This window comes from Lynx rufus, unplaced genomic scaffold (genome assembly GCF_022079265.1).
Source record: "Lynx rufus isolate CCGP_SWC_20201006 ecotype Redwood Valley unplaced genomic scaffold, mLynRuf1.p SCAF_4, whole genome shotgun sequence".
Taxonomy (NCBI): Eukaryota; Metazoa; Chordata; class Mammalia; order Carnivora; family Felidae; genus Lynx; species Lynx rufus.
The window spans coordinates 78,644,852-78,670,609 of NW_025814856.1; the positions used below are offsets into that span (position 1 = coordinate 78,644,852).

General features: G+C 38.9%; 1 protein-coding gene across 1 annotated transcript; it reads left to right on the forward strand.

The window, feature by feature from the left end:
- Positions 1 to 21,135: 21,135 nt before the first annotated feature.
- Positions 21,136 to 25,335, forward strand: CCDC71L (coiled-coil domain containing 71 like). The gene has a single exon (XM_047096051.1). It carries the CDS (start codon positions 21,136 to 21,138, stop codon positions 21,850 to 21,852), a length of 717 nt encoding a protein of 238 aa, XP_046952007.1. The 3' UTR covers positions 21,853 to 25,335.
- The last annotated feature ends 423 nt before the right edge of the window (positions 25,336 to 25,758 follow it).

Genomic DNA, 25,758 nt, shown 5'->3' on the forward strand with positions numbered 1-25,758 from the left:
TGATCCCATTCATAATTGCACCAAGAAGCATAAAATACCTAGGAATAAATCTAACCAAAGATGTAAAAGATCTGTATGCTGAAAACTATAGAAAGCTTATGAAGGAAATTGAAGAAGATATAAAGAAATGGAAAAACATTCCGTGCTCATGGGTTAGAAGAATAAATATTGTTAAAAGGTCAATACTACCCAAAGCAATCGACACATTCAATGCAATCCCAATCAAAATTGCACCAGCATTCTTCTCAAAACTAGAACAAGCAATCCTAAAATTCATATGGAACCACAAAAGGCCCCGAATAGCCAAAGTAATTTTGAAGAAGACCAAAGCAGGTGGAATCACAATCCTAGACTTTAGCCTCTACTACAAAGCTGTAATCATCAAGACAGCATGGTATTGGCACAAAAACAGACACACAGACCAATGGAATAGAATAGAAACCCCAGAATTAGACCCAAAAAGTATGGCCAACTCATCTTTGACAAAGCAGGAAAGAATATCCAAAAGAAAAAAGACAATCTCTTTAACAAATGGTGCTGGGAGAACTGGACAGCAACTTGCAGAAGGATGAAACTAGACCACTTTCTTACACCATTCACAAAAACAAACTCAAAATGGATAAAGGACTTGAATGTGAGACAGGAAACCATCAAAACCCTAGAGGAGAAAGCAGGGAAAAACCTGTCTGACCTCAGCCGCAGCAATCTCTTACTCGACACATCCCCAAAGGCAAGGGAATTAAAAGCAAAAATGAACTGTTGGGACCTCATGAAAATAAAAAGCTTCTGCACTGCAAAGGAAACAATCAACAAAACTAAAAGCAACCAACGGAATGGGAAAAGATATTTGCAAATGACATATCAGACAAAGGGCTAGTATCCAAAATCTATAAAGAGCTCACCAAACTCCACTCCCGAAAAACAAATAACCCAGTGAAGAAATGGGCAGAAAACATGAATAGACACTTGTCTAAAGAAGACATCCAGATGGCCAACAGGCACATGAAAAGATGCTCAACATCGCTCCTCATCAGGGAAATATAAATCAAAACCACACTCAGATATCACCTCACTCCAGTCAGAGTGGCCAAAATGAACAAATCAGGAGACTATAGATGCTGGAGAGGATGTGGAGAAACGGGAACCCTCTTGCACTGTTGGTGGGAATGCAAACTGGTGCAGCCACTCTGGAAAACAGTGTGGAGGTTCCTCAAAAAATTAAAAATAGACCTACCCTATGACCCAGCAGTAGCACTGCTAGGAATTTACCCAGGGGATACAGGAGTACTGATGCATAGGGGCACTTGTACCCCAATGTTCATAGCAGCACTCTCAACAATAGCCAAATTATGGAAAGAGCCTAAATGTCCATCAACTGATGAATGGATAAAGAAATTGTGGTTTATATACTCAATGGAGTACTACGTGGCAATGAAAAAGAATGAAATATGGCCCTTTGTAGCAACGTGGATGGAACTGGAGAGTGTGATGCTAAGTGAAATAAGCCATACAGAGAAAGACAGATACCATATGTTTTCACTCTTATGTGGATCCTGAGAAACTTAACAGAAACCCATGGGGGAGGGGAAGAAAAAAAAAGAGGTTAGAGTGGGAGAGAGCCAAAGCATAAGAGACTGTTAAAAACTGAGAACAAACTGAGGGTTGATGGGGGGTGAGAGGGAGGGTAGGGTAGGTGATGGGCATTGAAGAGGGCATCTTTTGGGATGAGCACTGGGTGTTGTATGGAAACCAGTTTGATAATAAATTTCATATATTAAAAAAATAAAAAATAAATAAGTTTTTTAAATGTTTATTTTTGAGAGAGAGAGAGAGGGAGAGAGAGAGAAGGAGGAGAAGGAGGAGGAAAGGGAGCAAGAGGGAGGGAGAGAATTCAAAGCAAGCTCCAAGCTCTGAGCTGTCAGCACAGAGCCCCATGCAGGGCTCAAACCCACAAACTGTGAGATTATGACCTGAGCCAAAGTCGGACACTTAAACGACTGAGCAACCCAGGTGCCCCAAGAATCTACATTTTATGCTTACTGAAATAAACTGTAACTTCTATAAGCTTATGGGCCTAGCTGGGCATTTTGTCAAGCCTAAGATCCAGTCTTCTGTGGGATGACATCAGCTACATAAACATCTTTAGAAGATACAAGTAAAAGGAAGATAGTAAGGAAAACATACACATACACACAGACTCAAAACTAAAGAAGACACCAAACATTTAATTGTTTTAGAACCCAAGTTTTAAAATTTGAATAGCAATTACCCCAAAAGTCTTCTGTTGTATAATTAGTGAATTGATATATTTATCCATTCATCAAATATTTACTGAACACCTAAGTACTCTGTTAAAAGCTGGGGATTGAAAGGAAGTTGGACTTAATTTGTGTCTTCAAGACTTTTGAAGAAAAGAAACTGTAAGCAACTATAAAATAACTACTAACATTCAGATATGGATTAACAAGTTACAGAGGGGTGCCTGGATGGCTCTGTTGGTTAAGTGTCGACTTCAGCTCAGGTCATGATCTCACAGTTTGTGGGTTCAAGCCCTGCATCTGGCTCTGTGCTGACAGCTCAGAGCCTGGAGCCTGCTTTGAATTCTGTGTGTCCCTCTCTCTCTCTGCCCCTTCCCAACTCCTGTTCTGTCTCTCTGTCTCTCAAAAATAAATGTTAATTTTTTTTTAAGTTACATAAAGAGCGGTGCTAATAGTCTTGACAAAACAAGAAAATTCTTTTTTTAAACTATAATTCTACCTATTTCAGATGGAACTAATTCTTAGTTTTCTCTGTGGCATTTAAAATACATTGAAGTATAACTTCCAGCTATTAGTCTTCAGATTGTTCACTGTAGATATCCTGACTTCAGGGTGGGCAAGAGGCAGTGACACACTATTATTGAGGTGACTCTGAATTGTAGTTTCTGGTTTTCAAAGTGAGGTGTCTTTAGTGATTTAGAAAGATCCTCAGGGAATTCAGGGAAATGGTGTCTTGTAATATGGTACTACTGTAATATGGTACCACTTTTTCTAACATTAATCAATCATTTACTTAATATCTTCCCCATTGGTATTCTATAAAAAGAATATTTTTTCCGTGTTTTCTGGCCTACCTTTTAATGAATCAATGGCCCATAGGAACTTTGGCTTCATAAATATAGTCCAAAAATTTTGCAAATAAGCAAATAAACAAAAACAGAAGACCAGTTTCAAGAAGATAGAATAAAAAATATGAATTGCTAAACATCATCATGACAAAGCTATATCCATTGGGCCATGTAAAAGCTCTCCTCAAAGCACCAAGATGTAACTTCACTCCCCTAATGCTATCCAAGATATGATAAATAGTGAAGGGAGGGGGGGTGAAATAGTACCAGTATTAAGGGCAGGAGCTTTGATAATCTTGAGATTTCAGAGTCCAAGGATTGTAAATTTAAATATTACTGAGGACACACAGGTTACAAAACCTGTTCAGGTCCAGCCCTTGTGACCATGTTGATTGAGGATCCAGTGATGACAGAAGTAACAATTTTTCAAGAATAGGCAGAGATCCATAATTTTTTTAAAGTTTTCATACTTATTAAAATTCTGTGCAAGTTTTAATGAAGTGTTTCTGTGGATTTGCAACCCCTGACCAAAAGCTACCATTCCTATATCAAAACAGGAATTCATCTTTGGGAAGATCTTTTTGGGAAAGTCCATGTCCTTTCACTGAAGACCAACTCTATAGCTCAAAGTAGATAAAGTTTCTGATTGTTTTTTTTCTTGGTTCTCATGGAACCCTTACTTAAATCAATATGATAAAGCATCCCACTCGGAAGCTAGCACTCTGCTTAACAAAAGATAGCACCCTTTCCTCCTCCCCCACTTTATACCAAGAGAGAAATTGATACGTGAAATCAATGTCATTTCAGGTGAATGAAAGATTCATCGTTATTATAAAATAAAGTGAATAATTATAACATAAAATCCCAGTAATAATAATGATCATAAAGGTCAACTGTAGGTCAAGTTGATAGTCTTGAAAGTTAAATAAAGGCCTTGACTTTTGTATGCCTCTCAGTTACATGCAATTTTATCTGGTTCTACACAGAAACCCATTTCCTGCTCTGCCCCTAGTACTGTCTGAACATTAGTAAGCTTTTTTGTAACAAATATTCATGCATTTTTTAATAGATGTATGGTATCCCAATAGATAGAAATAAAAATATCTAAATCTAAACCTGACTTCATCTCAATCCTTGTTACTGAACCAACATATCCTTACACTGTGAAATGTGTGTGCTAGGTCCAGGACATCACATTCAAGACATCAGGATGCCCTTTGGAAGCTGGAAACACTGAAAGGGTTATGGTTCTCTTTCTCTTACCTACTACTCTCTTCAGCCATACTTTGCTTTACTGTGCTTTGTTATGTTGTGCCTTGCAAATATTGCATTTTTTTGTGGGTTTTCTCCCCCACAAATTGAAGGTTTGTGGCAACCTTGTGTGAAACAAGTCAATCTGTGCCATATTTCCAATAGCACTTGCTCACTTGGTGTCTCTGTGTCACATTTTGGTACTTACGGAAATATTTCAAACTTTTTCATTATTATTATGTTATGGTGATCTGTGATCAGTGATCTTTGATGTTACTACTGTAATTGTTTTGGGGTGCCATGATCTGCACCCATATAAGATGGTGAGCTTAATAAATGTTGAGCGTGTCTGACTGCTCCACTGATGGGCTATTCCCTAGTCTCTCTCCCTCTTTTTGGGTCCCTCATTCCCTGAGACACAACAGTATTGAAATTAAGCCAGTTAATAACCTTGCAGTGGCCTCTTAGTACGTGAAAGGAAGAGTCCCAGGTCTTTCACTTTCAATCAAAAGCTAGAAATGATTAAGCTTAGTGAGGAAGCAATGTCCAATGTCAAGATGGATCAATAGCTAGGCCTCTTGCACCAGGCAGCCAAGCTGTGAATGCAAGGAAAAATTCTTGAAGGAAAATAAAAGTGCTAATCCAGTGAACACATGATCTTTATCCCCACAATAACTACTTTGATGCTTTTTTGGGAAATATTAAATGCCAAATTCTTTCACAATATACATTCTCATCTAAAGATTATGTCACATATACTGGCATTGTAGAAGGTACTGGAGATATAAAGATAAGAAAATATCTGATTCCTGATACAGTTTTTAAGACCTCAGTAAGCTCACAAGATTATTTCTTCCATTTTTGGAAGGGTTTACTGTTAGCAAGTTTGCTTTATTTACATAGTCATGGCAATGTAAACATCAGATACCTAAAGATTAGCAAAAATATGTGATATAAATATCTTAGGAGGTAGAGGGAAGGAGAATCCTCATTTCCATAGTAAAAAGTACATAAATAATATTTAAAACTCAAAGAATCAAGAAATGGCAGTATAGGCACATTATTTAGAAACATGGGTGGAAGGAATGCCAGAAACATTCCTTCTGGGTTGCTTCTGGGAAATGACAATCAAGTAGTGAGAAACAGCAGGGCAGGGACTGCTCTTCATTGGTCTTATACAACAAAGAGTTTTAAAATTTGTAAGTACACATTTGATTAAAAAATCACTAAAAGTGGGCACCTGAGTGGCTCAGTCAGTTAAGCATCTGACTCTTGATTTCAGGTCACGTCATGATCTCATGGTTCGTGACTTCAAGCCCTGCATTGGGCTCTGCCCTAACAGTACAGAGCCTGATTGGGATTCTCTCTCTCTCTCTCTCTCTCTCTCTCTCTCTCTCTCTCTCTGCCCCTACCCTGCTCATGCTCTTGCTCTCTCTCAAAAATAAATAAATAAACATTTAAAAAATTATTAAAAGTGTAGGAATTTACCCCAGGGATACAGGAGTACTGATGCATAGGGGCACTTGTACCCCAATGTTTATAGCAGCACTCTCAACAATAGCCAAATTATGGAAAGAGCCTAAATGTCCATCAACTGATGAATGGATAAAGAAATTGTGGTTTATATACACAATGGAGTACTATGTGGCAATGAGAAAGAATGAAATATGGCCCTTTGTAGCAACGTGGATGGAACTGGAGAGTGTGATGCTAAGTGAAATAAGCCATACAGAGAAAGACAGATACCATATGTTTTCACTCTTATGTGGATCCTGAGAAACTTAACAGAAACCCATGGGAGAGGGGAAGGAAAAAAAAGGAAAAAAAAGAGGTTAGAGTGGGAGAGAGCCAAAGCATAAGAGACTGTTAAAAACTGAGAACAAACTGAGGGTTGATGGGGGGTGGGAGGGTAGGGTAGGTGATGGGTATTGACGAGGGCATCTTTTGGGATGAGCACTGGGTGTTGTATGGAAACTAATTTGACAATAAATTTCATATAAAAAAATTATTAGAAGTGAAAGAAATTGGGTACACAGAGGGAAGCAGAGATATATAGGAAATGGGGATCAAGGACTTACAAGGCTCAGTCCATGCTTCTGGTCCTTATCTGAGACCCAGCCATACCTCCGCCATTAGATTCTCATGGATATCAAGCTACTCTTCCAATAACCTCCTCCTGCTTAAAGCCAAGTGAATTTCAGTTATTCACAAGTGGAAGCATCTAACACATACATACTTTAAGAACAACATTTCATTGAAGGATGATCAAATAGCATAATAATCAGGAAGATTCAACAATTTTTCTTCCAAAATCTTCTTAAAAATAAGCACTCACCCTTGAAGTCCCTAGTGGCCACCACAAATTCTGGTATTTGTGAAGAGAAGAAAATTAGAAAGCATTATAGAGCAGGAGTTGGTAAACTTTTTCTGTAAAGAGCTAGACAGTAAATATTTTAGGCTTTGCAGACCTTATAGTGCTTTGCCACAACTCAGCTCTGCCATTGTAGTGGGAAAGCAGACATAGACAATACACATGAGTGTGGCTGTCTTCAACAAAAATTTTTTTTGAATGTTTATTTTTGACAGAGAGAGAGAGAAACAGAGCATGAGCGGAGGAGGGGCAGAGAGAGAGGGAGACACAGATATCGCAAGCAGGCTCCAGGCTCTGAGCTGTCAGCACAGAGCCCAACGCGGGGCTCGAACTCACAGACCGTGAGATCGTAACCTGAGCCGAAGTCGGACGCTCAACCGACTGAGCCACCCAGGAGCCCCTCAACAAAATTTTATTTACCAAAACAGGCAACAGTCTGGATTTGGTCCATGACCATAATTTACTGACCCTTCTTTAGCACTAGGGCCACTGTATAAAATTAAATAATCTGGACACAAAAGTGAGTGACCAAGGTAACACATGGGGACTGAAATGTAGCCACACTCCCTTTGCCATTCTCTGTACCAAAGTGTGACACTATGTTTGTCCAGAGAAAAGGGCACTTTTCTCTAATTCATCTGTCTAGTGGGGATGCTTTTCTCTAATCAGACGATGGCTCCATGGCTAGTTTCTTCCCTAATTAGATCCTCAGAGGACATGGAAACATTAAAATATTTGCAGGTCAGTAATAACCTCCTACATGAGACTTCTAGTCATCAGCCAAAATATCCCAAGCCAACTTCCCATTCTTTCCATGACCTAGTGTTGAGTCACTTCATCTTCCTTTATCATTCTTCTGGGAAATAGGCTCAGTGTACCAAAGTCCCAGAACCAAACACAATACTCCAGGAATGGTCTAAGGAGTACAGAGCAAAGTGATTATTTGTTGGTTAATTGTAGGATCAGATAAGGTCTTGGGCAGTAAATGTCTACTGTGGACTCATAGTAAGCTTGCTGCCAACTGAACCCTTAGTTCCTTTAAACACGTGCTGCTGTTGGGGCGCCTGGGTGGCGTAGTCGGTTAAGCGTCCGACTTCAGCCAGGTCACGATCTCGCGGTCCGGGAGTTCGAGCCCCACGTCGGGCTCTGGGCTGATGGCTCAGAGCCTGGAGCCTGTTTACGATTCTGTGTCTCCCTCTCTCTCTGCCCCTCCCCCGTTCATGCTCTGTCTCTCTCTGTCCCAAAAATAAATAAACGTTGAAAAAAAAAATTAAACAACAAAAAAAAAACATGTGCTGCTGTTAAGAAATAGTTCCTTTATGTTCTATTTCTACAGTTGAGTTGTTAGACCCCAGGTTTAAACTTTATACTTATTTCTATGAAATTACATGTTTTAGAACTGGTTCATTGTTTCACATAGTTCAGAAGGAGGTGTTAGTTGTCCTATCACTTCATGGATCTCTGTCTGATAAGCCTGCCACCTATCATCTTACTGAAATCACAGATTAAAATGTTGAAAACAGTAAAAGCCAGAGTGTAGGAAATTGCTTGTTCACTACCTAAACAGAAACTTTAAAGCAAGGTATATGCCTATATAGGTGTAATAATAAAAAACTAATCTCTAAAGAAAATATTACCTCTGTAGACCTTAATTCTAAATTTCAGTGAAAATTTTAAAAACTGTGGAATACATACAATGATATGTAATAAAAGAGTTAATATTTAACAGCATAATAGACCAATTATTTTCTTTTAAATGTTTACCACCAAGAGACCACAATAAATAATAATTGTAAAAGATCACAAAGAGAAAAATAGAATAACAATAAATAGAAGTTAAGAAATATAAAATATTCCTCTTACTAGTAATAAAAGAAATACAAATTAAATAATTAATAATTAATTATAGGCCAAAATGCTCAAAATATATAAAACATGTAGTGCTACCAAGGCTGGATAAAACCATATTCCTCTGTTGCTGAAGTATTATGAGTCGGTATGATCTTCTTAGAAATCAATATGATGGGATGCCTGGGTGGCTCAGTCAGTTAAGTGTCCGACTCTTGATTTTGGCTCAGGTCATAATCTAATGGTTCATGAGATACAGCCCTGTGTCAGCTCTGCACTGATAGCATGGAGCCTGCTTGGGATTCTCTCTCTTCCTTTCTCTCTGCCCTTTCCCCTCTCACGCTGTCTCCCTGTCTCTCTCTCAAAATAAATAAAAAAGCAATCACTATAGTGATATGTATTAAGGAGTGTGAAATTTTTTCTTACTTCTTGACCCAGGATTTTTATCCTAGGGAAGTAATGAAAGAAGAAAAATGTTGAAGAGGTGCATATGAACATACTTTATAATCCTAAAAAATTGAAACCATTATCCTCATGTCCTAAATACCCTACAAATATTGTATTTTAACATCCTGGTGAAAGAAATACATTGTGATGAAGAACTGGAAGCATTAAGTATTAAATGTGTAAAAATGTGGAGAAATAATTGGATGGTAAGTGGAAAAGCTATATGAGCAGAACTAAGGAAATGGAGCAGAACTAAGGAAACATGAAAAGAGATAATTGAATATTGATATTATGGAGTAAATTTTTTTAAAAAGTTAAAATCAATGTTACTGTAATATTGTCTTCAAAATAAATGCATTTTATATTAAAATTCACTACCATATAAAATACATCTTACTGAGTAGTTTGAAAAGTTATTGGTGGGGGCAATGTGGTAGAATCTAGAAAAAAAACATGTAGGGGAGGACCCTGGATCTCTTTCACCTGTGCAGAAAGGAAGGGTCACTGAGTTCTAGCCTAGTTGCTAGACAAAGAGTGGGAAAGGGTTGATGGGATGGTGACAGTGTCTTCCTGGACACAATTTGGGGAAAGCTGTTCCAGTAAATCTTGCTACAAATCTCTAAAATTCAGAGTTAAGTAATTTAAATGGAATATTTTACACATGACATAGCCCTGTGGTCTTTCTGGCATTTTCTTGTCTAACATATTTCCTGGATTAATCATGTATTGCTTGAGACAGTGATTATTTACTATGAGTTTCTACCTTAATGTAGGGGAATTTCTTGACAGGGAAATTTCCACATATTTCGTCTTGTTTTGTTTCTCTTTTTTGAAAAGTTTTTATTTAAATTCCAGTTAGTTGACATGCAGTGTTATATTAGTTTCAGGTGTACAATATAGTGATTCAACAATTCCATACAACACACAGTGCTCGCCGCAAGTGCAGTCCTTAATCCCTATCACCTGTTTCACCACCCCCCCCACCTCCCCTCTGATTACTATCAGTTTGACATCTGTGGGGGTGGGGGATGGAATGCATGTCACAATAACCAGGTGGTCTGTATCAGGATGTCTTTGGCTTCACATAGTAGTTGAAGTCACAAGGACATTTACTGATATTTAACTAGATATCTGGAGGTGGGCAGTCTCAGGGTTGACTTGATTATCAACAATGCCCTTGAGAATCTAGACTCTAGCCCCTCCCACCATCCTCCACTTGCATTTCATCCCCATGATTTTGCCTCACAGTTGCAAGATGGCTACAAGAAGTTCAACCATCCTAGTTTCCCTCTCTAGAGTACAAAGCAGAAAAAACAAGTAGTGTGTCATATCCTTAGAGGTTGGGTTGAATTGGATAAAATGATGATTATAATGGTGAAGTAGTAAGAATAATCTTCTAAGCAAATTCTAGTGTGGACTGCCCTCTGTGCATGGCTAATAAAAAGCTCCTCCAACAGAGGAGGTGAGTTTGTCTAGCCAGGGACTAGTTCTTGTGTGGGGTAGGTTTAGAGGGGAGAGGCTATAAGAGGGCTAAGTGGTTATTCTTGGTTTTGTTTTAATTCACCACTGAATGGCAGGCAAATAGTGTCTAAGGCAGCACAGGCTTGAGCTTATAGCCTAGGGTTCTTTGGTAGCTCTCAAAGGCCTACAAACTAGTATCAGTCTAATTTCTCCCTTTCTTTCCTTTTTCCTAGTCGTAAAAATATTTTATTCCCTGAGAATTTTCCAGTGCACAGGCTGGATGTGGCAGCCACTGCCAAATGAAGCCATTGCTATAGAAGCTCTTGTCCCAGTTGAGGAGCCTTCTGTGTTCACTCAGTCTGGCACCTCCCATACTGGATACAGTTGTTAGGGGCCCTTGGCCATGGACCTTGGGCCACTGCATCAGCTGCATGGGCTTGTTGCCCCAACTAGTCGAAACCACTGGCTCATAATGTTTTACTTTCTATGTGTTCTCATCTTTGAAAAGTAATTTATTTTCTATCCCTTTTGTTCAAAGATTTTGAACATTGATGTTGTCTTAAAGGGTTATCTAGCTTATTCATGTCACTAAAGGCTAAAATTAGAATCAAATGAGAACAGGAAGGCAAAAGTTATAAAGATAGCCAAAGAAGATTCTATCTTAGATACGAAAAGATTTGCTTCAAAATAATTGATTGTTTTTACTATGAGCAGGGAGAAACAGTATGGAAAAGAATACTAGTCTTTGAATCAGAAAATTTTGGTTCAGGATCCAGCTTTATCATTTTAACCTTGAACTGAACAATTACCTTTACTGGGCTTCATGCAACCTATTTATGTGTCTAAGAAGCAATATTGTTTTTAAATTTATGGGACTAATTTGTTGACTCTTTTCATCTGTTCATTAAAAAATTTTTTTTATTCTTTTTATTTTAGAGAGATAGACCATGAGCGGAGAAGAGGGGGAGAGAGAGAGAGAGAGAGAGAGAGAGAGAGAGAGAGAATCTTAAGCAGGCTCTATGCCGAGATTTTAACCGACATGGGGCTTGATCCCACAACCCTGGGGTCATGATCTGAGTTGAAATTAAGAATCGAGTCAGACACCCAACTGACTGAGCCATCCAGGCATCCCTCACCTAGTATTCATTTTAATACTCAGTTCTCTTTTTCCACATTTATGATTCTAAATGTTAATATTTTTCCAATCTGTTACTAATAGTCCCTAACTCGCTGATTATTTTTATATGTAAAAATTTTATATGTAAAAATTTTATAAAAATTTTATAAAAATTTTTAATTTTATATTTTATATGTAAAAATATTATTTTTATATGTAAAAATGTCATTTTTATATGACATAGGCTTTTCTCATTGAGCTGTGCTAATTGATGACTTTGTTAAGGTGGAAAGACACTTGTTTAATTTTTTAAAAGGATTAATCAAAATTGGACATAACAGAATCCAGATTCCAAAGTGTCACAATCAGGAATATTAGAATGAAACTAACAAAATGAAATTTAATGAGGATAAGTGTAAAAGTCTTCCCAGTACAGTACAAAGCATATATAAATTTGGAGAAGTTCATGTGAGACAAAGATTTAAGATTTTTATTTGACTTTAAATTTAATGAGTTAACAGTATGAAGAAGTTGCTTAATTTGAAGTTTTGATAATCTAAAATTTACTTTTTGAGATAGGTTCTATGAAGCTCTAGAAGACTGACAATGGGTAAAAAGAAATTGAAAGTAGACTTTAATTAAGCATAAGAGAAATCGTTTTACTAGACCTGAGGAACAAAGAATTTTGGTTAATTTCAGGCCTGGCTATTTTCAAGTCTGACCAGTTTCTTGGTCCATTTTCCATTTGGACAATTTCTGGTGTGATCAATCATTCATCAATAAATGTTAATATACAATGCTATGTTGTAGATTTCTCTTCTTATTTTGATTTCTGCCTATTCTCTATTTTTCATTTCTTTATTTGCCTTTCTTGCCTTCCTCTGGCTTCTTTCTTTCTTTCTTTCTTTCTTTCTTTCTTTCTTTCTTTCTTTTTTCAACGTTTATTTATTTTTGGGACAGAGAGAGACAGAGCATGAACGGGGGAGGGGAAGAGAGAGAGGGAGACACAGAATCAGCAACAGGCTCCAGGCTCTGAGCCATCAGCCCAGAGCCTGACGCGGGGCTCGAATTCACGGACCGCGAGATCGTGACCTGGCTGAAGTCGGACGCTTAACTGACTGCGCCACCCAGGCGCCCCCCTCTGGCTTCTTTAAACATTTTTTTAGAATTCTATTTTGATTCATCTATAATTTAAAAAATTTATTTATTTTTTAATTAAAGTATAATGAACATGCAGTGTTAGATCAGTTTCAGTTGTACAATACAACTATTCAACAATTCTGTATGTTAGTGTTCATTCAGCATAAGTGTACTCTTACTCCCCTTCACCTATTTTACTTTTCCCCCACCTGCCTTCCTTTTGGCAACCACCAGCTCTCTATATTTGAGAGTCTAAGTTTTTTGTTTATCTCTTTTTTCTGTTTGTTTGCTTTGTTTTTTTAAAGTCCACATATGAATGAAATCATATGGCATTTGTCTCTCTTTGTCTGACCTATTTCAGTTAGCATTACACCTTCTAGATCCATCCATGTTGCAAATAGCAAGATCTCATTCTTTTTTTATGGCTGAGTAATATTCCATTGTGTGTGTATAGATGAATGGATAAAGAAATGGTATATATTATATACAATATATAATATATCTTTGAAAAGTATATTATATATAATATATAATAAAATAATATAATTATAATAATATGATAAATGTAATATAATATAATATAATATAATATAATATAATATAATATAAATACCATTTCTTTATCCATTCATCTATAGGTAGATATTTGTGTTCCTTCCATCTCTTGGCTATTGTATATAATGCTGAAATAAACATAGGGGTGCATATATCTTTTCAAATTAATGTTTTATTTTCTTTGGGTAAATACCTAGTAGGGGAATTACTGGATTGTATGATACTTCTATTTTCCATTTTTTTGAGGAGCCTATATATTGTCTTTCACAGTGATTGCACTAGTTTTCAGTCCCACCAACAGTGCACAAGGCTTCCTTTTTTTCCCCCAACATCTTCACCAACACTTGTTTCTTGCCTTTTTGACACTAGACATTCTGACAGGTATGAGGTAATATCTCATTTTATGTGTCTCCTGGCCATTGTATGTCTTCTTTGGAAAATTATCTATTCATGGCTTCTGTGCATTTTTAAATTAGATTACTTTTTGGTATTGGGTTGTGTACATCCTTTGTATATTTTAGATATTAACCCCTTATATGCTTTGTAAATATTTTTCCCATTTGGTGGGTTGTGTTTTTGTTCTGTTGATGGTTTCCTTTGCTGGGCAAAAACAAAAAGCTTTTTATTTTGGTGTAGTCCCAATAGTTTAATTTTGCTTGTATTTCCCTTGCCTGAGGACACATATCTAGAAAAGTGTTTCTATGGTTAATGTCAAAGAGATTACTGCCTATGTTTTCTTCTAGGAGTTTTGTGGTTTTAGGCCTCAAATTTATGTTTTTAACCCATTTTGAGTTTATTTCTGTGTATAATGCAAGAAATTGGTCCCATTGTACATTCTTAATCTTCCCTCTATCATTCCAATTTTAGTATATGTGCTGCTGCAGTGATCACAACTTATCTATGTTTTTGAGCAGATCTTTTTCTATCAATTTTTAGTGGCTTCTCTAGGTATGATGCCATACATATATAACTTATTCCACTCTACTGGGGTCGTTTCATCAGTTCCAGTGAAGTATAGAAACCTAACCTCCCTTTATGTCTCTTTATCCTCCCTGTTTCTAATATATTTGTTTTAAATATTTCCTTTACATACATTTAGAACCACATTTAAAAATGTTATAATTTTTACTTCAACCATTGTATGAGTCTGCTTGGCCTGCCATAACACAATACTAACAGCAGAGTGGCTTCAACAACAGAAATTTATTTTCTCACAGTTCTGGAGCCTGAGAAGTCCAAAATCAAGATCCCATCTGATTCAGTCCCTAGTGAGAGCCTTTTCCTGATTTACTGAGAACCTTTTTCTCTCTGTGTCTTCACATGGTAGAGAGAAAGAGAGCTCTGGTTTCTCTTCCTCTTATAAGGATACCAGCCCTACAGGAATAGGACCTCACTCTTTTTTAACCTTTATTACCTGCTCAGAGACCCTGGGTGGGGGGTGGGCCACCTTGGGGATTAGGGCTTCAACTTATGAGGAGCACATTCAGTCCATGACAACCATCCAACATAATTTAGGAAACTCAATAGGAAAAGGAAAGTCTATCATATTTACACATATTTTTGCTTATTGTAGTTTTTTATTCTTCCTGTTGTTCCAAGGTTCCTTCTTTATTGGTTCTCTTCTGTTAGAGAATTTCCTTTAGCCATTACTGTAGAATAGATCTGCTAGCAAAAACGTCCCTTTGTTATGCTTCATGTGAGGATGTCTTGCCTTTGTATTTATTGTAAAAGGATATTTTCACTGGGCATAGGAATCTGGATTGGCAGTTCTTTTCTTTCATCACTTGAAAAATGTTGAGCCACTTCCTTCTGGTCTCCATGGTTTCTGATGAGAAATCTGGTCATTCAAATGGTTTCTCCTTTTACAGTTAAGGTGTCATTTTTATCTGACTATATTCAAGATGGTTTTCATTGTCTTTGTCTTTCAGAAGTTTGACAGTGATGTGTCTTGATGTGGATTCTTTGGATTTATCTTGTTTAGGTTTGTTCAACTTCTTGAATCTGTAGGTTTGTGTCTTTTGCCAAATTTGGAACATTTTCAGCCGTTATTTCACATACTTTTTAGCCCCACCTTCTTTATCCTCTCTTTCTAGGCCTCTGATGACACAGAGGTTCTGTCCTGTTTGGTTTATTAGTCTGTTTTCTCTCTGTTGTTCGTATTGGATAATATTTATTGGTCTATCTTCAAGTTCGCCAATTTTTTCCTCTGTCTTCTCCATTCTGCTGTTGAGACCAGACCATTTGCTAAGCTCTTTATTTCAATTATTACATTTTTAAGTTCTAAAATTTCCATTTGGTTTTTCTTTATATTTCCTGTTTTTTTGCTATGATGTTTTATTTCTTTACAGCAGTTATTTATTTATTTATTTATTTATTTATTTATTTATTTATTTTTGCTTCTTTCAAGAATGCTCATAATTGCTTATTAAAGTCCTTATGATGACTATTTAAAAATCTTGTTATATAATTCTAACATCTTTCTCATCTCAGTGTTGGCATCTATTGATTGTCTTTTTACATTCCATTTTAGATCTTCCTGGCTCTTGGTATGATAAATGATTTTAATAGAAACCTGGACATTTTGGATATTGTGTTAGGAGACTGTGGATATTATTTAAACTGGTTTAGCTGATTTTCCCCAACACTGTACCAACAGGGAATGGGAGGGATGCTGCCACAGTACTGCTAGGTAGGAGTCCAGGTTTCCCACTCTGGCTCCACTGACACCTAAGTCAGGGAAAAAGGCTTCTCATTACTACTACATTGAGGTGGGCATGCTAGCGCCTCACCAGACCTTTGCTGATAGATCCCTGGCTGGTAAGGGGTAGAGTGTCTTGTTACTGCTCCCCAAATTGTCTCCACTGACACTATGGGAAAGAATTGCCTCTCTGACACCATCCAGCATGAGTAGTGGGTGCCGTGTTACAGCCTGGGGAGGGTAAAAGCCACAGGTTTCTTTGGGTGGTGTTTTGCTATAGTAGATTATTATTTTCTAAAAGTTTTTAGTCTTGCTAGGTTACTTCTTTCCTGATCCTATAGTTAGAAAGAACAAGATTTTGTTGGGGCTTTTTGTATCTACATCTCTTGGCATTTCTGGGTCATTGGCTTCTCCAGCAATCAGTCTGAGATGTGTGTAGAAAAGAGAAGAAATGAAAACCCAGGGAACTCATTGCTGTGTTGTTCTTTGGGCTCTGAGGTCCCTAGCCTGTTTGCTTTCTCCTCTCCATTTTTCAGTCTTCTAATGTTCATTTTATGTCCAGAATTTAAAGTTGTAAGTAGCAGGAGGAATAAGGAAAATAAGTGTATTTCATCCTCCTGGTAGTGGAAGTCCTAGTCTCTCAGTTTATACGGTCTTTGTGTATTTCACATTAGCAGTATTAATTAGAGCATAACAGAGCTTTGAAATAACTTGTAGAAAAATCTAAATTACTTTAGAATGGCTCTAATGAGAAGGCTGAAAATTTTTTTTTGATGAATCATGCCCTATTTAATTTCATTCAAACTAAAAATTAATGCTATCTCTTCAGACTAAATACAAGAATGTTTGAAACATCTCTGGACTAACAAAAACCTACATTCTGGTTCATAGTCTTCCACTATCCAGCCATGTGAACTTGAGCAGATTTACTGCAATCTCAGTATTCTCATCTGGATTAAGAGTGTTGGGCTCATTAGATGATATCTAAACTTCCTTCTAGCACTGGCATTTTACTTACCCCTCAACAACTTATTACTTGTTAAAAAAATCTCTAGACTCCCACTGAAATACAGGGTTTGAAATATGTTTGTTAAGTCAAATAAAATCCTCATGATTAGACAAGAAAAGTAAGGATGGCTATTATTTATTGGATACTTACGGTGAACCAGGCACTATAGTAAATGTTTTATAAATGTTCTCTCATCCAATCCTCAAAACAGTAAATTAAATTAGAGATTATGTACATTTTATTGATAAGGAGAGTAAGGCTTGGAAAAGTTAAAAACCATGTCTGAGGATATTTTTTTTCCTGAAGTTTTCTTTTTTTTAATTTTTTTTTTCAACGTTTATTTATTTTTGGGGGGACAGAGAGAGACAGAGCATGAACAGGGGAGGGGCAGAGAGAGAGGGAGACACAGAATCGGAAACAGGCTCCAGGCTCTGAGCCATCAGCCCAGAGCCCGACGCGGGGCTCGAACTCACGGGCCGCGAGATCGTGACCTGGCTGAAGTCGGACGCTTAACCGACTGCGCCACCCAGGCGCCCCAAATTTTCTTTTTTTAAATAAAGATCTATTTGATTCCAAAACTGATGCTTGCAACTACTTATATATACTCTTAAAAAAATAGCTTACAATATTTTAAATGTTTATTTATTTTTGAGAGAGAGAGAGAGAGAGAGAGAGCAGGGGAGGGGCAGAGAGAGGAAGACACAGAATCTGAAGCAGGCTCCAGACTCTAAGCTGTCAGCACAGAGCCCAATGCAGGGCTCGAACCCACAACCCATGAGATCATGACCTGAGCCAGAGTTGGACAGTCAACTGACTGAGCCACCCAGGTGCTCCTATGTTTTCTTGTAGGAGTTTTATGGTTTCAGGTCTCAAATTTAGGTATTTAACTCATTCTGAATTTATTTTTGTATACGGTATAGTAAAAAAGTGGTCCAGTTTTCCCACACCGTATCTTGAAGAGACTGCCTTTTCCTTATTATAATACATTCTTGCCTCCTTTATCATAGATTAGTTGACTATGTACTCTTACATATACTTTTTATTTTTTGGCCACTTTTCAATAAGCAAACTATTTTATAGATATGGAATCTTAAAGGAGAGGTCTAGGTAGCTAGGTGATGTCTTTTAGTTTTCTCCAATCACTTTATTCTGCTTGGATTTATTTTTTAACTGTGTAACATATATTCAGAAAATGTACAGCTACAGCTAGTTTTTTGTTTTTTTTTTTTTTTTCTGTTTATTCTCTTTATCCACCCACCATTTAGTATTCTGTTATAGGGAGCATCATTCCCCTTGAGAGGTAATGGAATAAACTCAGGATTTCAGACAGTCATTCCTTAAGAACAAAAATTTAATTTGACAACTTTCCATAAACTTTATGTCGTCTCAGGACAGTCCCAGGAATTAGAAGGAATGTATTGTTATCTTTACGAGTAAACTTTACTTACTTATAGAGAATGGATAAGGATTTGAGTTAATCAAAAGGTAGAGGTCAAGAAGAAATATAAAAATAAAAAAAGAAAACAGAAGAATAGAGCAAATAATATCAAATTTAAAAGTATTTGGTTTTTTAAACTATTTAACATGATGCTAGTTCCTAAAAATATTTCATAAAAAGTTTCATTTTAAGTAAATTAAATGAGTGTGTATTAAAAAAGAACTGTTTAATACTATGCAATTTGTTGAGATGTTATGTTTTCTTAAAGTCAAAATTATGTCAAAAAGAGATTCATCCTCTTAATCAAAATCAACTCTATAAGTTTGTAGGGATGCCTGTTATGTATTTATTTGGCAAAAGACCCTAAAAGTACTTATGTTAACTTGTAAGGAAGGGAATAACAAGATGAGAAGCCAGGAGTACATAAATCCTTATTTTACCCTCTTCTTTTATTATGAAGTCCCCTTATCATTCAGCTGGCTCACTCTGTACAATTTTCTATGTCGGTCTGCAGGGGCATTCCAATGGAAGTTATTCAAATTTCACATTACTATGTGTTCCCAGAATTACCAAGAGAACTAATTGTGATGTAAAAAGTTTTAATATCATTTCTTTATAAGGACTTAGGAAGTTGGGAATTGGCTCCTTAATCTTGATCTGCGATCAGATGTGCTTTTCTAGGAAAATGATTTTCTCTTCAGAAATTGCCATGATTTTGGTAGGTAGAGAACTGGTCTCCATATAGGAAGTTCTGTTTTTGCCATAAACCCACTGTGTGGAGAAGGCATTCTGGTGTTAGAGAAACAGCTTTCAGAATAGTTTTGGTTGGTTTAGTTTTTATTGAAACTGAGCAAAGTATTATCTGGTTCAGACAAAATATCTGTTAAGTCCAATATAAGACTGATAAAAACTCAATTCTGGGTAGAGTGGAAGTAGAAATAGGGGTACAGCTCTGACCCTTGCCACTTCACTCATGCATTAAGCATTTTCTATTGAACCTCTGAGTCTGGACGGCAGCATTTGAAAAGCCTCCAGTGAAATGTAAAGATCACTAGGTTAGGAACCCAATAACCTAAACTATATAGCCCCGTTATTGCTGTCAACAAGTTGTATGACTGAACCTCTGCGGGTCCAGATTTCCTCATCTGTGAAATAAGGAGATTGAACTTGGTATCTTTCAGCTCAAATATTGGAGGGAACCATTAGCAACTGTATGCAAATCACAAAACTTCTGTGCTTTATCAGTTTTCTACTGCAAAATAAGATGCTCACTGAAGGGTAAAATTTGCATGCATACCTTAAAGTTCTAAGTATTAAGAGATTTTTTTTAGCCTTAAAAATTTAAGGGAGTTGAGAGAAAAATGCATTATAAATGTAAAATATAAAATTGTCCTGTTCTAAGCGATTTCACTATATCGTTCTTTCTCAGTTCATTGCAAATAATTAGCAGTATTTTATTGATTTACTGAGCAAACATTGAGTGGCCCACTAGAGTGCCAAGTAGGCTAGAAAAAACGATTAGCAAATGGCCACTACTCTATAAACATTTATAGTCCTCCCCTCAAATACAGGAGGGAATGTGTTCTTAACAATGTGTTGCTATCAACGGACCCTCTTTGATTGTGATGCCACGTTCTAAGTGATAAAGATGGTGCTGCAAAGGCACATATTGAAGCTAAATGAAAAGTGAAGTGTACTCATTTAGAAAGACTACTATTTAAAGACACAGAGACTTTCATTAAGGAGAATGGCTTTGTTGCAATTGATCTTTGATCAACTGGAGCAAAGAGTATTGTTTTATAGGTTTAATAGCCTTTGCTTTCCTGATAAGCAGAGTATCTCTTAAATATGAAGATGGTTCCATTGTCTAAAAGGAGATAGTCCCACCAATGCTGCCCATATTACCTGAGTGCTTCTGGATTATTAGTGGTTGGTTGAAATGGACTGGGGCCAAAAGAGGGAAGAGTTGGATGAAGGTGCCAAAAGAGATCTTTGAAGGTTTAGAAGGGATGCCTGAAAGGTCCATTCCCTCTAGACTTACCCCCCAATCCTCTTGCTATGATAGGAGGGGCAGCCTTTGGGCAGGTCTCCCTTTGTTATGCAGACTGCTAGATCTCCCAGCTCAATCCACAAATGCACCCACTCACTTTGAAAGGGTCCCTCCCCAAGGTGGATATGAAGTCCACCCCTTACCGTAGACATGGCAGCCTCTCCATATACCCACCCAACTGTTGACTGGCGTTCAAGGGCCACCACCATCACCCACCCCAGCACCATCTTCCAGGAACTGGCCTCTCCCCCATTAGTCCCCGCCCCTCTTCTGAGAGCACCCAATGGGTGGAGTCGGGGCTGTGGTGGGAGGGGCCTGAGGCGGGCGCATTTAAAGAAAGGCAGAGGGCGAAAGGAGGCTAGAGAGGAGAAGAAAGAAACCAGGGGGCGAGGCGCCGTCCAATGACAAAGCCCAGGGGTGGGCGCCGGCCGCCATCTTGTACCGGGCGGCAGGATATTCACCCGCGTCTTCCGCCCTCGGAGGGGGAGGGGCGGCGGCCGAGGCGAGAAAAGTAGCGAGAGACGCGCCGGCCCGGAGGCGCCAGCAGCGGCCGCCGCCGCGGACCTGGACGCGGGCGGGGGCGGCGGCGGCGGCGGCGGCGGCGACGAGAGCCGGCGAGCGCGGGCGGCCCCGAGCGGCCTCCGATGCGGCGCAGCGTGAAGAGGCGGCGGCGCCGGCCCCCGGCGGCCCCGGCCCCGGCCGCCCGGGGCGGCGGCTTTCGGGCCGGAGGAGGGGCCGAGCTGGAGGCGCGGGAGGAGAAGGTGGTGTACTCGCGGTCGCAACTGTCGCTGGCCGACAGCACCAAGGCGCTGGGCGACGCCTTCAAGCTGTTCATGCCCCGCAGCACGGAGTTCATGAGCTCGGACGCGGAGCTCTGGAGCTTCCTCTGCAGCCTCAAGCACCAGTTCTCCCCGCACATCCTGCGCAGCAAGGACGTCTATGGCTACTCCTCCTGCCGGGCCCTGGTCCCCGACCCCCCGCCGCCCCCCGTCGCCCGCGGCCAGACGCGCCGGCCGGCGGCCAGGAGGAGGCGCCGCGGAGCCCGGGCGGCCGCCGTCCGCCGGAGGAAGCCCCCGCCGCCCCCGCCGCCGCCGCCGCCGCCGCCCCCGCTGCCGCCGGCCCCCGAGGACAGCCGCTCCCCCAAGCCCGCGGCCCCCGGGCCCTGCTTCGGGGGCCGCACCCTGGAGGAGATCTGGAGGGCGGCCACCCCGACGCTGACCACCTTCCCCACCATCCGCGTCGGCGGCGACGTGTGGGGCGAGCGCAGCCTGGCGGCGGCGCGGCGCCGGGCGCGCCAAGTCCTGCGAGTGAACCTGGAACCCGTGGTGAGGCTCCGCCGCTTCCCGGTACCCCGGGCGTGAGACTCGGCCCCCTCCGCGAGACTCGGCCCCCTCCGCCCCGGGACGGCTTCCGCCTGGAGGGATGAACAAGTGACAGTCGAGTGTTTACAGATCCGGCCGGGACCGCGTTCCCTAGTGCACTTTACGGGCGAAGAAGCACCGGATGGTCCCGGCCCGCGCCCCCGGGATGCGGCCCCGCCGTCTGGGACTCCGGGGCAGGTGTGCCCTCTGCTGCCTCCCAGTACCGGGTCTGCGGAGGGAGGAGACAGCTGGACCCGCAAGGGTGGCCCCCTTTCTTCCTAACCCCAGATTGAGACGTCTCCAGGACTATAGGGGCAGATCCGTTTTCTCCCTTTTGGACTCTACCTCACTGGTCTGGAAGCCCTCCGAAGAAGTCATTCTTTTTTCCAAAGGAATTTGGTTTCGTGCTTGTGTAATAAAGCTAGAATTTACTTGCTGTTCATCCACCTCCCCGCTTCCCCCGCCCCACTTTTTCTTTTTTGACTGCCACCCCTCGTTCTGGACGAAAGATCGAATATGTGTTGAAAGGTGTTGCACTAGTTTGTGCTCAGGGTATTCTGAATCCCACTCGTTTCCGAATTTTAACTGGATTCCAAAGCTTTGACCAAGGATATTTTCTAAGAAATTCAAGCGTATGACTGTTAATAATGTAGGGATTTGTATGGCTTTGAATTTCATGGGCTCAGTGATTACAAACAAAGAGATGCAAAGTTCAACTGTTTAAACATTTTTAAGGTGTTTCTAAAGATTTTATATTGAAATTTAATGTTTATATTTACTGAGCTCTTAAAGGAAATGGCAGAAACTCATGAAGTTTTGTTTAGGAAAAGTTGACTTGTGAAAATTCTTTTTAAGTGAATAAAATTAAAGTGCATTGAAACCACATGGCTTGTGATAAAAAAGAATGAGTGAATTACAAAGAACTGGTGTTGGTTAAAGAGATGGATGGAATCCGATTGGAAATGATTTGGCCTCCTTGTACTAGTCTAACATACAGATCTGGGAATATTTCAAGGATAATTTATTTTAAAATGGAAATCGCGTAGGAAAAATGAGTATGCGTATGCGCGGTGACCAAAATGCCAAACAGAATACCCATTGAAATTCTCAGAAGTATTAATGATCTAGAGGGGTGGAGGCATTTCTTGGTATCAGATAACTGGTTGAAGTTAACTTTGGGCAAAATAGGTTTTCCTCCCTTGTTTTTGTTGTTGTTGGGTAACAGAAATGTCCAGATTACTATCAGTCACTCTTATAAACATCATGACAATTAGTTAACTGTTTTGCTTCACGAGTTTCCTTTATTATCTCGTTTCCATTCATAATTATGTTTGCAGTTATTGGTCTTTTGTTTGACAGCCGAAGACCACAGGAATCAAACAGGCGAGCCACAAGAGTACTGACCCTTCTTTTACACTTTTATAATAGTGTTTATATCCTATGGCCCAGTGTGGAATTCTTGATTATCCAAGTGCCTTCGGTCATTGGTGGCAGCAAGACTTAATGGTTTTTAGCCAGTGGTGCCGCAGCCAGATTTTACTGCAATATCTAAAGGGTCAAGTAGTGATTTTGTACCACTATTATTTCAAATTTGAGTATTCTGCCATGGAACCATCCATACCAGGCTGGAACATGACCTATGAAATCTTCAATATTAAGGTTTCTCTCTGCTTGGCAGCTTCTTAGGGGAATAATGAGAGTTGCAATTTTGACTCTTGTGTTTTTAGAATTCAAATGGCATAGCTTTCTGAAATGAATTTTTCAAGTTTAATAGTTCATAGTAGGAGTTTTGTGACTTTAATTTCAGTGTTCTTGTTTTGTAAAAAAGAAAAAAAGGAAAAAAAAGATATATCTATATATATATGACTTTATGCCAGTTACCCAGTAAGCCTCATATTCTTTTATTCACTACTCAATGATAATGTGTTGCTACAAATACTGTCACATGAGTAAATAAAAGTGAATAATTACTTAGAAGATGGAGAGTGTTAAATTATATTTGTGTGATAGGAAGCTTATATATATTCTTTTGGTTATTAGCTTCCATTGCCAATTGTATTTCAAATACATAGGGTTTTCTTCCCCCCCCCCAAATTACCTTTTTTAGCTAATTAGCACCTGAGGAAAAAATACGTATTTGTACCACTTCACTATTGTATATAATTTTATATTAATTAAAAAATAAATCCAATGGCCATATTAGAATGTAATTTAAACATATAGCTTATCTAGATAGCTTCCCAGAGGATTTTGAAATTAGATGTAGCTGGGAGGATAACTTTGCTCAGCACAAAATTGAAACATAACCATTGACACCATGCGTTTATTTAAACTTAACTGAGAATCTTATTTTTTTTTCTTCCTATGCCTTGTTACTTTAGTGCACTTGAACTTGTGTTAATGCTTTGGGTTATCCGGGCTATCTGATTTCAGTTTGGATCTGATTGCCCATCCTAAATTTAATGTTATTTACCTGGTCTCTTAAAAAATCTTGCCGTTTCTAGTTTGCAAAACAAGATGTAAAAAAATCTTTATTTTTGCCAAGTTGTCTTTAGCAAAACCTTGCTGAAGTTGGTTGTTTTACAACTTATACAATGTGAAGAAACAACTAATATAGTTGATTCGTATATTAATAGGAAAATGAAAGTATTTTATGGATACTTTTGGGCAGAATGTGAAAAGAAACTTGGCACGGTGGCCTTTTTGATGAGGCATTCATTTACTGTCTTCTAAAGTGAGTCTGTGCTTAGCTTGTACATAGTTTTTTGAAAGAAATCCCATAATCTTTATTCATTCTCTTACCTTTATATCTCATATGGCACAAGTAAAGGGGGAAGTTAAGGAGGAAGTTTATCACCTTGCTATGCTTGAGTGCCTAAATGTGGTGACCGGCACCTGAAATAACCTTTTGAATTCCTGATGTCATTTTTATCCCCCTTCAACTTGTCAACCAGCAACTTATTTTTCCTTACGGAACTCAGTAATGTTATGATTGTTGAGGGCAAACTTCATTGTTGTTAGTGCAAAGTGTCGCTGTGGTGGTGTGTATTTATTTTGTCCAAGTTTGAGTACCCGATTGGACAAGTGTAATTTAAGCTGGTGGCTGACACGTATTGATTTGCTGTGTGCAAGCAATAGTACTATCTTCCTGAAAACTATTCAATAAAAATGCATTAAAAATATTTGGATACAAAAAAACGTGAGCAATTTTGAACTCAAAATTTTTTTGTTGTTTCAAGGATTGCCACAGCACTCTTTAAATTGGTGTTTTTAATGGACATATATACATAATATTTACTTTATTGCTGTGTTTAAAATATTTTTTGATAAGACTGTTATGTCTTAAGTGCATTAGAAGGCAATTGTTTGTAATGGAACTGAATTGTTTTCTTGGACAGTTTGATGTGCGCATATGATTAAGATTTACAATCTGGTTGTACTTTTCTTTTTAATTTATTAACTGTAAATAAATTTTAGAGAATATACAGTGTCTGGCTTTTCTAATGATGTTGGGGAGTTTTTGAAATGGGATTTTATGTTTGCATGTGAATTGGAAGGCGATGTGAGAAGTTTTGACTTCTTTTGTGAACTTCAGAATCCAGGAAGTCTTGAGATATGTGTTTTATGCTATTTGGGGAGTCAACAGTATATCAGTATCAACTCTGATGATCTAGTGAATCTCTGAGACAGTGCTTCATGCCCAAGCCCAAACCATTACCCAGTTTGCTAGCTTAATAAAGACTTTAAAAATGCATCAGAATTCACTTTGACTCCTGACCCCAACCCCCTTGGGGTGGTGATAGAAGGTCTCACGCTCACGTTTTTTTATATTGTAAAAGAAAGTAAGCCTGCTGTATATGAGTAGCAGCAGTAAAGGCTGTTCTACAGAAGTAAAGCCTGAATTTT